The 14,046-nt window shown below is 59.2% G+C and overlaps 1 protein-coding gene across 4 annotated transcripts in view; it reads right to left on the bottom strand.

The window, feature by feature from the left end:
* WDR81 (WD repeat domain 81) overlaps positions 1–14,046 on the bottom strand; it is a 26,877-nt gene that overhangs the window by 4,027 nt on the left and 8,804 nt on the right. The window contains exons 2-8 of one of the 4 annotated variants that reach the window (XM_025362087.1): positions 6,869–7,505; positions 5,340–5,447; positions 4,879–5,069; positions 4,566–4,756; positions 3,671–3,836; positions 3,330–3,495; positions 1,949–2,638 (exon numbers count right to left, since the gene is read on the bottom strand). In XM_025362087.1, the coding sequence (XP_025217872.1) occupies positions 1,949–2,638; positions 3,330–3,495; positions 3,671–3,836; positions 4,566–4,756; positions 4,879–5,069; positions 5,340–5,447; positions 6,869–7,382 (2,026 nt within the window). In that variant the 5' untranslated portion in view covers positions 7,383–7,505. Of the gene's footprint in view, positions 1–1,948; positions 2,639–3,329; positions 3,496–3,670; positions 3,837–4,565; positions 4,757–4,878; positions 5,070–5,339; positions 5,448–6,868; positions 10,950–14,046 lie in introns of those variants that run through there. The other 3 variants (XM_025362089.1, XM_025362086.1, XM_025362088.1) reach the window with 3 other exon arrangements.

Below are 14,046 nucleotides of genomic sequence, written 5' to 3'. Positions count from 1 at the left end.
TTTTTTGTATTTTTAGTAGAGACGGGGTTTCACCATGTTAGCCAGGATAGTCTCGATCTCCTGACCTCGTGATCCACCCGCCTCGGCCTCCCAAAGTGCTGGGATTACAGGCTTGAGCCACCGCGCCCGGCCGAGCCCTGGGAGCTTCTAATCCCCCAACTCACCACACAGCTGCCTCCCGTCCCCCAGGGATCCTTAGAAAATGCTAAAGATGTTTCCTTTTTTTTGAGACGGAGTCTTGCTCTGTCGCCCAGGCTGGAGTGCAGTGGTGTGATCTCACCCAGGCTGGAGTGCAGTGGCGCGTCTGGGCTCATTGCAACCTCCACCTCCCAGGTTCAAGCGATTCTCCCACCTCAGCCTCCTGAGTAGCTGGGATTACAGGCGCCCGCCACCACGCCCAGCTAATTTTTTTGTATTTTTAGTAGAGACGGGGTTTCGCCATGTTGGCCAGGATGGTCTCCAACTCCTCGCCTCCCAAAGTGCTAAGATTACAGGTGTGAGCCACCATGTCCAGCCTAAAGATGTTTCTTGCCCCGGCGCGGTGGCTCACGCCTGTAATCCCAGCACTTTGGGAGGCCGAGGCGGGTGGATCATGAGGTCAGGAGATCGAGACTATCCTGGCTAACACGGTGAAACCCCGTCTCTACTAAAAATACAAAAATTAGCTGGGCGTGGTGGCGGCGCCTGTAGTCCCAGCTACTCGGGAGGCTGAGGCAGGAGAATGGCGTGAACCCGGGAGGCGGAGCTTGCAGTGAGCCGAGATCGCGCCACTGCACTCCAGCCTGGGCGACAGAGCAAGACTCTGTCTCAAGGAAAAAAAAAAAAAAAAAAGATGTTTCTTGACTCTCCCACCTTCCTGCTTCCATGGCCCGTCCAGGCTCCCATCCCCAAAGCAACCTCCTCTCTCTGCACAGCACTGCTGACCCAATGCCCCCTCCCTCTGTCTTCCCCGACACCATCTCTTTCCCGCTTTTAACCATATTTCTCCCTATGGTGATGCCAAAAAATAAGCAACCATTGGCCAAATATCATCTGCTACACATGAAGCCAAAACCCTACATGTATTCGTGTATTCTCTTTTCTTTTTTTTTTTTTTTGAGATGGAGTCTCGCTCTGTCGCCCAGGCTGGAGTGAGTGGCGTGATCTGGGCTCATTGCAAGCTCCGCCTCCCAGATTCACACCATTCTCCTGCCTCAGCCTCCCGAGTAGCTGGGACTACAGGCACCTGCCACCACGTCTGGCTAATTTTTTTATATTTTTAATAGAGACGGGGTTTCACCGTGTTAGCCAGGATGGTCTCGATCTCCTGACCTCGTGATCCGCCCGCCTTGGCCTCCCAAAGTGCTGGGATTACAGGCGTGAGCCACCGTGTCCGGCCCTTTTTTATTTTTATTTTTTTGAGACAGAGTCACACTCTGTCGCCCAGGCTGGAGTGCAGTGGTGTGATCTCGGCTCACTGCAACCTCTGCCACCTGGGTTCACGCCATTCTCCTGCCTCAGCCTCCTGTGTAGTTGGGACTACAGGCGCCCACCACCACGCCCGGCCAATTTTTGTATTTTTAGTAGAGACAGGGTTTCACCATATTGGCCAGGATGGCCTCCTCATAATCCGCCCACCTTGGCCTCCCAAAGTGCTGGGATTACAGGCTTGAGCCACCGCACCCGGCCTTCCCATATGTTATCGTCTAAGCCCGTTTTTCTGATTCTGTTTATCGATGGGTAAACAGATGCTTCCAGCAGCAGGAACTTGCTCAAGGGAAGTGAGCTGGTGGAGCCAGTTCAGACTCAAGTCTAACAGGTTAGAAACCCTAACTGCTCTTTCGGCGGCCTCGCTGGGTCTCCCCAGACTCTGAAGCATTGCAGCCCCACCCTCGGGCCCCTTCCCAGAGGCCTGGCGGGCGCGGGCGCAGGAGCAGGAACAGAACAGGCCTCACCTGGGCCCGCTCACCTGTGAAGGGGTCCCAGACGTGCACAGCCCCGTCACAGCTCACCACGTGCTGCGGGGCCTCGAGCTGGCCCACGAAGAAGACGCTTTTGCGGTGCTGGGTGTAGATGAGACGTGGGGCCGTCTCGCTGGTCCCGTCGCCGTAGTTGTACAGCGGCCAGAGGCGCACGGTTCGATCCTTGCTGCCGCTCAGGAAGAAGTCCTCGCTACTCAGGGGGGCCACACACTTGACGGCCCCCGAGTGGCCCGGGAAGCTCTGCAGGCGGATCTGGTGGAAGTGAAAGTGGGCGTCCTGCTGGCTCACGCCGATCTCGTACTGCCAGTACGCCAGCCAGTTTCCGCTCAGCCCGTGGGCGCTCCGCGGCAGCTCTTGCTTCAGGGCGTTGTCCTCGCTCCCGCTGCCCAGGCCCCCGCCACCCACCCCCGAGATGGGGCCCAGCGGTCCGGGGGTCTCAGGCCGAGAGTCATTAGGGATCTGAATGCGATTCCCCACCAGGACGCTCCCAAAGGTCCCTGAGTGGCCGTCATCCTGAGGGCAGCCCCCACCCTGGGGGTCCCACTCGGGGCCGGTGCTGGGCACGGTGGGCTCCATGCTGGCAGGGTTGCGACTGCTCGGGCTGACACTCTCCAAGTACAGCCCCGCCAGCTCCCCAACCAGCTCGTGGTTGGGGATGATTTTCCGGATGATGTCACCTGGATGGGAGTGGGAGAGGTCCTGAGACAGGGAAGATGGCAGGCGGCTGCTATCACCCATCCAAGGACTCGGGAGCCACAGAAGACGGGGCAGGAACTGGCTCTGCAACTCTGGGCAAGTAACTCTGTCTCTGAGCCTCAGTTTCCTCCCCGGTGATATGTGCATTCATTCCGTTGTGATGTACACATGAGCGTCTTCTCTATGTGCTGTGCCGTGCTGGGCACTAGGAATAGAATACGGAACAAGACAGGTGGTGCCCTGGCCTCCCAAAGCTTAGATTTCAGTGGCGGGATGATAACATGTGTCACCACAGGGCTGTCTGTCCTCTGCAGGGAGATGACACGCTGAAACGATTAGCACAGCACCATGCAGGGCCCAGAGGGGAAGCTTCGTAAACAGGAGGCCTCTCCTTCCCTCTCAGCTCCTGCAGACAGCCAGTCCACCGCCCTGACTCTCCTGCCTTCCCCAGGGATGCTACAGGCCAGCTCCTGGGCCTCTCTTGCTGGCTACTGCTCAGTCCCTGTTTGTATGTCACCTTGGAGGTAGGGGTCTGAGGCCAAATCCCTTTGCTCTCACCCAAAAAAACTGCTTAGAACCCACTGCTGACTCTGGGGCAAGGGCAGAGAATGGGGCCTCCCAAGGGAGGAGACAGCCACGAAGGCTGTGACGGGGAACGTGATGGGGCAGTACCCAACAGGCAGGAGAAGGGCACGTAGATTGTGTACGCCATCTCCAGGGTGAACACCTTCTGCAGCTCGTCCAGCAGGGCAGGGTCCACGGGCCGCTGCTGCCCATCAGAGAAGACCACCTGTGGCAGCTGGCCCTCACCACGGCCCACGGGGTCCAGCTTCAGATCCTGTGAGCGAGACGCCCGGGAGGTCAGCCGGGTCCACCGCCCCCACCCCAGCCCGCCCTGGCCCTCGCCGAGGCCCTCGGGATCCAGCTTCAGATCCTGTGAGCGAGATGCCCGGGAGGTCAGCCGGGTCCACAGCCCCCGCCCCGGCCTGCCCTGGCCCCGCAGATCTGCCCACCTGTTGCCGAAGCTCATGCAGCTGAGAGAAGATCTGGAAGAAGGTAGCCACAGGCTCGCTCAGGTGCTGCTGGACCATCTCCTGTCCGATGCGCAGGCAGATGAGGGCGATGAGGCTGATGGTTTTCACACACAGGATAGTCCGGGCCTGGGCCCCACTTGGGAACCTGGAAACAGAGCTCATGAGCTCCAGTCCCCAGTTCTGCAGGACTTGACCAGAATCTATCAAAAGCTTCAGTTATTTTTATTGAGACGGAGTCTTGCTCTGTCACCGAGGCTGGAGTGCAGTGGTGCGACCTCGGCTCACTGCAACATCTGCCTCCTAGGTTCAAGTGATTATCTTGCCTCAGTCTCTCGAGTAGCTGGGACTACAGGCATGAGCCACCATATCTGGCTAATTTTTTTTGTATTTTTAGTAGAGATGGGGTTTTGCCATATTGACCAGGCCGGTCTTGAACTCCTGACCCTCATGATCCACCCGCCTCGGCCTCCCAAAGTGCTGGGATTACAGGTGTGAGACACCATGTCCAGCCTTTATATATATTTTTAGAGATGAGGTCTCATTTTGTTCCCCAGGCTGGTCTTGAACTCCTGGGCTCAAGCAATCTTCCCGTCTTGGCCTCTCAAAGCGCTGGGATTACAGGCATAGCCACCACACCCGGTCATATCAAAAGCTTTAAATGAAAGGAGCTCCAAGACCAACTGGTCCAAACCAGATGAGGAAACTGAGGCACAGGAAAAGGGTGTGGCTTGCTCAGGGTCAAAGAGCGGGGATCAAAACCAGGACCCTTGACACCCAGCCCAGCGTTACGTCCTCTCCCCTGAGCTTCCCAGCCCCTCCTGGGCAGCCCCTCCGCTGGGCCGGTCCCCCTACAGCGGCTGGGGCGGAGGCCTACCCTGTGACGAGGGAGGTGAGGAAGCTGAGCACGGGCAGCAGGACCTCATGGCTGATCCGGGGCAGGATGTCCATGAGCGTGGTGTCTGAGAGGTACACGATGATCTTCTGAGTCAGTGTCACTGCGGCCAGCAGCCCTGCCTCCTTACGGCTGTTCAGTCGGCTGGGGCCTGAGGCACTCCCTGGGGCCACCTAGAACCACCCAGCAGATGAGGGCCTGGCAGCCCCAGGGACCCCCTGGCACCCAGAGACCCCAGGCTGGCCCTCAGGTCCTCAGCCTTCCCAGCTCCGGGTCTGCAAAACCAGCGACTGACCAGGTAGCTGATGTAGGGCAGGTACTGGTAGGTGAGGACGGGCTCCCCATACAGGTGGGCGATGTGGAGGAGACAGCTGAGCACCGGCCCTGACACGATGTCGCCCAGGACCGGTCTCTTCTGGTAGATGTTGCCGGCGCTCAGCGGAGGGCTCTCGCCACTGCTCACCGTGAACTGCTGCCGAGTGGGTCCTACCAAGGAAGGGCCAGCAGTCCTGAGTCGCCAGTGGAGGGCCGGGGGGAGCCTGACCCTGCAGGGCTGTACTGGCTGCTTGAGCTCACTCTAGCCTGGGGCCCAGCCCGGCCCTACCCAATTGCTGGCACTTACAGACTGGGACCCAGCACCTGGCTGGTGGGTGATTTGAGCTAGGGGTGGGAAGGATCCCCGCTGGAGAGGGCTTAAGCTAGGCAGAGGGCCTGGGAGAAACCCTCATCTCCAGCACCGACCACAAGCCTCCTTACCAACATAACAAGACGTCAGCAGGCGGAGCAGGTTCCGGGCCACGTGGCGAGAAGCCACTGTGGGGCCGAGCTTGGCAGACAGCCAGCGGACCATCTTGCAGGCTGTATCTGTGGGGTGGGAGCAGGCCCTGAGCTCCTCAGATAACATGAGTTCATCACCCCTCCCACCCCACCCCACGGCACCCCACTCAACCACCTCCGGCTGCAGCTCTGCCAAGAGCCCAGCCCAGGCCGGCTGTCCCACACCATCCCCCTCCACATAACAGTGGCAGAGGTGCCTAGGCCCTGGCCTGTGGGACTCTGGCTGCTCCAGGCTCCTCTCCACAGGCACGACCTGCAGGAAGTTAGCCTGCCCGTGGGTCTTCTGAAGCTCCTTAACGAGGCCTGGCCCGGCCCTGGCCACCTTCCTTCTGGCCTCTCTTCCCTCTACTCCCTCGGTCTCCCCATAATGGCTGTTCCCTGCTTTTCTTTTTTTTTTTTGAGACGGAGTCTCGCTCTGTCGCCCAGGCTGGAGTGCAATGGCGCGATCTCAGCTCACTGCAATGCAACCTCCACCTTCCACCGCCCTGACTCTTCTCCTTAAACCTCCAGGGTCAAGTGATTCTCCTGCCTCAGCCTCCCGAGTAGCTGGGATGATAGGCACCCGCCACCATGCTCGGCTAATTTTTTGTATTTTTAGTAGAGATGGGGTTTCACCATATTGGCCAGGATGGTCTCGATCTCCTAACATTTTGATCCACCCGCCTCGGCCTCCCAACGTGCTGGGATTACAGGTGTGAGCCACCGCGCCCAGCCCCCTGCTTCTCTTCTTTAATGGAACATGACAGCCTCAGAGCCTCACACACGCTATTCCCTCAGCCTTCAGACTTTCTTTTTGCCCATTTTTGCCTACCTCCTTCCTACTCCTACTTGAACCTCAACTGTCTTTGCTTTTAAGGAAGCCTGCTCTGACCCTTGAAAACTAGATGTAAAAGCACTTTTTTTTTCCTTTTTTGAGACAGAGTCTCGCTCTGTTGCCCAGGCTGCAGTGCAGTGGCACAGTCTCGGCTCACTGCAACCTCTGCCTCCCAGGTTCAAGCCATTCTCCTGCCTCAGTCTCCCAAGTAGCTGGGATTACAGGTGCCTGCCACCACGCCCGGCTAATTTTTGTATTTTTAGTAGAGACGGGGTTTCACCATGTTGGCCAGGCTGGTCTCGAACTCCTGACCTCAGGTGATCTGCCTGCCTTGGCCTCCTGAAGTGCTGGGATTAGAGGCGTGAGCCACGGCGCCCCTGAAAAGCTCCATGTTCCACTCCCTCCTAGGAACGCAGCCGTGTTCTTTATCGCACTAACATAATACACTTGCTTAAGACCGTCTACGCTGCAGCATCTTGTCTGCTGGGTGTGAGTTCCGTGAAGGCAAACCCACATCTGTGTTGCAGGTGGCCCTGGCTCGATCCACTGCTTGGCACAGAGCAGGTGCTCTGCAAGTGTGCAGGGAGAAGCAGGAGGTGTTTTTGACCAACACCTCCCAGACCTGGGAGCTTACCAAGGAGGATCTTCTGTTCTTTGCCTTCTGACTGCTCAGACAGTGGCTCCTCCTCTTCTTCCCCATCTCCCCCACTGCCGCCGGCCACAACCGTCTCCATGGACAGCACCGTGTCAGACAGAGTGAGCTCAGATGCTCCGGTGACCTCCTCCTGCTCCCCCTCCTCCTCCTCTAGCACCAGGCAGCCGTCCTCCTCCTCCTCTTCCTCCTCGGAGCCCTCGCTTTGCTTCAAGTCCTGGCTGCTGTCGCCTGATCGAAGGCTGCTCTTGTCCACGGGGGCGCCCCCCTCGTCTGGAGCCCGCTCCTCACCCAGGGAGGTCTCACTGGTGCTGCTCTTGTCACTCAGCCGGCCCAGGCTCACAGCCTCAGCCTCCTGGGGCTGGGGAGACTCAGTTACATAGAGCCCGGCCTGGAAGTCCTCTGTCTCAGGGAGGTCAGCCTGGTCATGGAAGCTGACGCCAGACGTGTAGTCTGGGAGCCCCAGGCCCGAGGAGGCAGGAGGCTCCCCATCCATGGGAATCTCCTCCCCAAAAGCACAGGAGCCAGGCCCGGCCCCGGGCAGCCCGCTCTCCTCCTCCTCAGCAGCCCCTACCAGGTCCTTGCTCTCCTCCTGGGAGGCCTCCGCGCCTGCCAGCACCTGCAGGACATGGGGCAGCAGGTGAGTGAGAAAGGCCTGCAGGCCCAGCCGCACCATCAGCTGGGCCACAAAGCAGTCCGTGTACAGGTAGAAGCGGCCGTGTAGCTGGCAGGGGCTCTCGTAGGCACCAATGAGAGGCTTCAGGAGGTACTTATTGGCATTTTTGGGGCCCAGTGCCTTGGCAACAGGTTCAAACAGATACCAGGCAGTGTACACAGCCGTGTGCTCCTCGGACATAAGTGACAGCACGAAGGGCAGCAGGATCTCCAGGCCCTCGGGGGTGATGTCCTTCAGCACTGCGCCCAGCTGCTGCCACAGGGCAAACACCAGCTCGCGCCCCTGGGCCTCGTCCTCCACGTGCCTTGCCTGGTACAGGAGGATGAATCTGTGCAGCGCCGGGAAGTAGGGCGGGAAGGGAACCACGGAGCTGAAGGGGCTGAGAAGCTGGCTTGGGCAGGGTGGGGGCAGGCCCTGGGAGACAGGCCTGTACTCAAACAGTTGGTCCAGCTTGCTCCTCTCTGCTCCCATGGGGACTTTGGGGCCACTCAGCTGCAGGAGTGTGTCCAGCACGGGCTGCAAAGACACAGGGACCTCCTTGGGGTGGCGTGTGCAGAGCCCCCGAACGGCCTCGAAGCGTACCCACAAAGGTGCATCGGGCTGCAGCGTCCGCACCCTGGTAGCAAACACCATCTCCGCCAACAGGACACCCAACGCCTGCATGTCCCTGTGAAGCAGGCACTGCAGTGGCACAGCCGGCTGGACCCGGGGCTGCTCAGGCACCTCCAACAGGCCCCCTAGGCCTTTGGCCAAGAAGTTGCCCGTTTTTTCCAGCTCCTCCAGGGCCTGCATGGGACTGAAGCCCTCGGGAAGAAGAATCCTCCCCTCCTCGCCCTCCCCAGGGTCTGCCCCAGCAGCTTTATTCCTGCGGCCTGGACGGGAGGCTGAGAAAGACAGAAGGCCAGGGGACGCTTGACCGGAGAAGGAGCCCAGCTGGTCACCTGCTTTCCCAGCAAGGGAAATGGAATCCAGAGCTTCTGTGGCCTGTTCCAAGTCGTCTTCTCCGGCCACCGGCCTGTCTCTGGTCCAGCTAGCCTCACAGGGAGTGGCTTCTAAAACTGGCCGGCCCACTTCATTTGGAAGCTGTCCCAGGTTTTCCGTGAAGTCCTCCCGGCCTGTGGTCTCCTGGATGGTCTGGACCAACAGCTTGGGGATGAGGGGAGGCTCCGGGGGAAGGGCAGGAGCCCCAGCCAGGCGCTGGGGGTGTGGCTGATCGAAGAGCTGCACCACCCCGTAGCTGGCCAGGTGAGTGTGGGCGTCCACTAGGTGCAGACACACATTCTTCTCTTTGACTGCCTCCTTGCCCTGGAGTTTATAGCCAAACGTGAGGTCGATCCAATGGTGCAGGTCCCGGGACACCTCGCGGCTCTCCAGCAGGGCTCGGTGGGCAGCCACGAACTCCTGGCTGGAGCTGCACCAGGCTGGCACGTCCAGGTCAGGCATGTCAGGGTGGATGGAGCGGAAGATAGAAGGATCGGTGTAGAACTCCGGGATACACTCATCGGGGGTCCAGTTCTGCATGCGCTCCATGCTGGCCGGGTACTCATGGGGCTCCCACTGCGCGCGGACGTGGCCGCAGAGCACCGACCGAGGCGTGCGCCGAGCCTTGTACACGTAGTAGGTGATGTCGGAGAGCACGTCTGAGATGTGGTGAGGCACGTGAGGGGGTTCCCCGCCGCCCGCCCCGCCTGCCACGAATGCCTGCCGCGTCATCTCGTAGGTGAAGTCCAGTTGTTTATCTCCCTTGTTGAGGCGGAACTTGGACTTGCGCAGGTCTCGGAAGCGCCCATGCGGCGTGGTGAAGTCCACCACCCAGGGCAGCACGGGGTGGTAGTTGGGGTCCCCCTGCCGCCGACCTGCCAACCGATTCAGCTGCATGAGGTAGTGGAAGTTGCTGATGCGGCCGTGCACCCAATCTAGCACAAGGCCCCGAAGTTCCTCCTGGCCGGTGGGTTGCCCAGGTTGCCCTCCCTGCTCCCCTTGAGACGCAATGCCCGCCTCATCCCTTGCCACTGGGGCCTCCTCATTCTCCTCCTCCTCGGGCCTCTCATAAGCACTCAGGTCCAGTCGCAGCTCGCTGCAAAGCTTCTCATCCACAGCGACGTGATGCAAAGACAGGGCCCCGCACGCCAGTCCCTGGCGGTGACAGGCATCCATGGCCCTCAGCACGCGGAAGAGAATGAACAGCACCTTGGCCTGGCTGTTGGTCAGCTTGGCAGGGCTGAAGGTGACCACGTCATGGAGGGAGAACTGCACGTAAGGGTGTACCACATACAGCATCTCCGGCGACTCCAGCAAGGCCTCAGCCCGTAGAAGACTAGGGCAAGCAGGGGTGCCCCGAGGGGGACAGGGGCCTTCTCTGGCATATGATGGGCATTGGGGAGTTTCGCCCACCGGCAGGAAGGGGCAACCATAGACCCTCTGCAGAGCCTGCCGTACTGAGTCCAAGGCAGGGACAGCTGAGGGGGCAGGGCTGTGACTATACGGCTGCCCGTAAGTGTGGTATGCATGGCGCCACAGGTTGCGATAATTCTGGGCGGCAACCTCCTGCATGAAGCGAGTGAGCGTCTCAGGGCCGCAGGACCCCTCCTCAAAGGGCAGGCCCCCGCCCAGAGGGTAGGACAGTCTCCGCTTCCGCAGCCCATGCACCTCCACGCGCGTCCAGCCGGCAGGCAGCCTCTGCACAGAGCGCTGCAGCAGAGTCCTGACTTCCGCTTCTCCCAGGCCCTCTGCGCGGGGACAGGGTCCCAGGGGCAGCCGGCGATCGCGGAGGCCGGCCAGCCAGCGCGCAGGCACTAGGGCCACCACGTGGGTGCCCCCCGGGGCCGGAGCCAGCTGCCTGGGATCGATGCTCAGGTCCCTCTCCACGCTCCGGAGCAGCTCCTGCATGTCTGGGCTCGGGGGCGGGTGCCAGCCCCCCGCCGGGGTGCTGAGAGCGCCTGCCCGCCCCCCGCTGCCCTGGGCCATCTCCTCCAGGCCGCCCGGGGGCAGCGCGGGGCTGAGCCCGGCCACGACCCTGCAGGCGACGGCTTCCGGGGTGCCAGGCCGGCGGGGCTGGGATGGGCGCGAGGCAGGGGCTGGGGCGGAGGCGGCCGCGGGGAGCCGGCGGCGGCGAAGAGGCGGGCGGGGGGCGCGCTTACCCCTCCGCGGGTCCTGCGCTCCGGGCGCGGCGGGGCAGAGGCTGCCGGGCGCGAGCACCGGGCTCCACCGTGACGGGTCAGCTGACGCGGGTCACGTGATCGCCCCAGCACGGAAACAAGCGCACGTGGCTCCGGAGGCCCGGGCGGGACCCGGCTTCCTGCCCCGCGGCCTCCGCGCCCTCCCTCCCGCTGCTCCGCTCTGGCTCGGTCCCGGCCCCGCTTCCTCCCGGGTCTGGAAGGGTCTCCAGCCAGCTCCAGCCGGGCCCGGCGGAGGGCGATGCCAACCTCCCAACCCCTGCCTGCTCCCTCCAGCATGCACCAGCGTGCGGGTCCGGGAGGCTGTGCCCAGAGATGCCAGCCTCTACGAAAGTGCCAGCCACAGCCAGGGGCAGAACTGGGAATTTTTTTTTTTTTTTTTTTTTTTTGGAGGCTCCCTCCGTCGCCCAGGCTGGAGTGCAATGGCGCGATCTCGGCTCACCGCAACCTCCGCCTCCTGGGTTCAAGCGATTCTCCTGCCTCAGCCTCCTGAGTAGCTGGGACGACAGGCGCGCACCACCACGCCCGGCTAATGTTTGTATTTTTTGGTACAGACGGGGTTTCGCCATGTTGGCCAGGCTGATCTCGAACTCCTGGCCTCGTGATCCACCCGTCTGGGCCTCCCAAGGTGCTGGGATGACAGGCGTGAGCCACCGCATCCGGCCAGAACTGGGACTTTTGACATCAAATCCCTTCGGCGCCTCCACGCCGCCTTCCATAGGAAGGAGCTTTTTAATTTGCCAAAGTACTTCAGCAGTCACATTCCATTTGGCCCTCACAACACACTGTGAGGGAGGGAGGACAGTTATTACTGTTTATATTTTACAAGTGATAACGGAGAACCGCCAGAGAGGCTTGTCCGCCTGGCGGAATGGAGACTTAGAAGCTGGTGCCAGACTTCTTTCTGCCCCGGAGCACTCCCTCCTGACAGACCTCTCACGGCCTTTTAAAAAACAAAACTGGCCAGGCCTAGTGGCTCATGCCTGTAATGCCAGCACTTTGGGAGGCCGAGGTGGGCGGATCACAAGGTCAGGAGATTGAGACCATCCTGGCTAACAGGGTGAAACCCCGTGTCTACTAAAAACACAAAAAATTAGCTGGGCGTGGTGGTGGGTGCCTGTAGTTCCAGTTACTTGGGAGGCTGAGGCAGGAGAATGGCATGAACCCAGGAGGCGGAGCTTGCAGTGAGCCGAGATTGCGCCACTGCACTCCAGCCTGGGCGACAGAGCGAGACTCCGTCAATAAATAAATAAATAAACAAATAAATAAATAAATAAAATAAAAACAAAACCAAGCCCTGGGCTGTCTGAGGGAGAGAAGTGGCCCAGGCCCAGAGGCCTGGTGTTCTGGGGAAGACATGTTCCCCCAAGACTTCCTGTTGAAGATTGGCCTTTGCGGTACCACAGAGCCTGCCAGCTGTGGTCAGAGCCTTCCAGATGGCTGGGGGAAGGGTGCGGCACAGGGAAGGGAATAGAAACCAGACAACTGGCACCAAAACGACCTGATTCCTTCAAGGGGTCTTAGTTCTGACTCATCTGCTGGACAGACAGACCTTTGTCCACAGTGAAACCACTGGCCCTGTTTCTTTTGTCTCCCTCTTCAGAAAGAGTTTGCCTCTTTCTTTTTTTTTTTTTTTTTTTTGAGACGGAGTCTTGCTCTGTCCCCCAGGCTGGAGTGCAGTGGCCGGATGTCCGCTCACTGCAAGCTCTGCCTCCGGGGTTTACACCATTCTCCTGCCTCAGCCTCCCGAGTAGCTGGGACTACAGGCGCCTGCCACCATGCCCAGCTAGTTTTTTTGTATTTTTTAGTAGAGACGGGGTTTCACTGTGTTAGCCAGGATGGTTTCGATCTCCTGACCTCATGATCCGCCCATCTCGGCCTCCCAAAGTGCCGCGATTACAGGCTTGAGCCACCGCCCTGGGAGAGTTTGCCTCTTGAAGGAGCTTGGTGTAGAGGTGTGACGGTCCCATAAAGGCACTTAGGAAAACTAGGCTTTGGCCGGGCACGGTGGCTCACGCCTGTAATCCCAGCACTTTGGGAGTTCAAGACCAGCCCGGCCAACTTGGGGAAATCCCATCTCTACTAAAAATACAAAAAAATTAGCTGGGTGTGGCAGTGGGCGCCTGTAAACCCAGCCACTCAGGAGGCTGAGGCAGGAGAGAATTGTTTGAACCCTGGAGGCAGAGGTTGCAGTGAGCTGAGATCCTGCCACTGCACTCCAGCCTGGGTGGCAGAGCGAGGCTCCGTCTCAAAAAAAAAAAAAAAAGAAAAAAGAAAACTAGGCCTGATAGGAGAGAAAATAGGAGGGCCAGGTGCAGTGGCTCATGCCTGTAACTCAGCACTTTGGGAGGCCAAAGTGGGCAGATCACCTGAGGTCAGGAGTTTGAGACCAGCCTGACCAACATGGAGAAACCCCGTCTCTACTAAAATATACAAATTAACCAGGTGTGGTGGCGGGCACCTATAATCCCAGCTACTTGGGAAGCTGATGCAGGAGAATCACTTGAACCCAGGAGGCAGAGGTTGCAGTGAGCCAAGATCGCATGCCAATGCACTCCAACCTGGGCAACAAAGTGAGATTCCATCTCAAAAAAAAAAAAAAGAGAGAGAGAGAGAGTAAACAGAAATGTCTCAGCCACGATCTGATTTCATCTGTCTCCTCTTTCTTGAAGGGCAGCTGGAACCTCTCATGTGCTTGGTCATATGACCTTGGGCAGTAATAACTTACAACTAACATGTGTGGAGCATGAACAGGAGCTAGTCACCCGTTAAGCATTTTGCATACCCTGTTTTGTGTAATCGTCGCCACCCTTTTAAGAAGATTTTTTGTTTTTTTTAAGACAGAGTCTCTCACTCTGTTGCCCAGGCTAGAGGGCGGTAGTATGATCTCAGCTCCCTACAGCCTCGACCTTCCAGGCTCAGGTAAACTTCCCACCTCAGCCTCCTGAGTAGCTGCGACTACAGGTACATACCACCACATCCAGCTAATTTTTTGTATTTTTGTAGCGGCAGGGTTTTGCCATGTTTCCCAGGCTGGTCTTGAACACCTGGGCTCAAGCAATCTGCCCATCTCGGCCTCCCAAAGTGCTAGGATACAGGGAGCCACAGTGTCTGGCCAATTTTTTAATTATTTTTTTGACACAGGGTCTCACTCTGTCACCCAGGCTGCAGCGCAGTGATTTGATCACAGCTGACTGCAGCCTTGACCTCCCCAGGCTCAGGTGATCCTCCCACCTTAGCCTCCCAAGTAGCTGGGACTACAGGCAGTGTCACCATGCCGAGCTAATTTTTTTTTTTTTTTTTTTTTT

This window comes from Theropithecus gelada, chromosome 16 (assembly GCF_003255815.1).
Source record: "Theropithecus gelada isolate Dixy chromosome 16, Tgel_1.0, whole genome shotgun sequence".
In the NCBI taxonomy this organism is placed as follows: Eukaryota; Metazoa; Chordata; class Mammalia; order Primates; family Cercopithecidae; genus Theropithecus; species Theropithecus gelada.
Note: the sequence above shows the minus strand (reverse complement) of the source record. Positions and strands in the feature narration are given on the sequence as shown.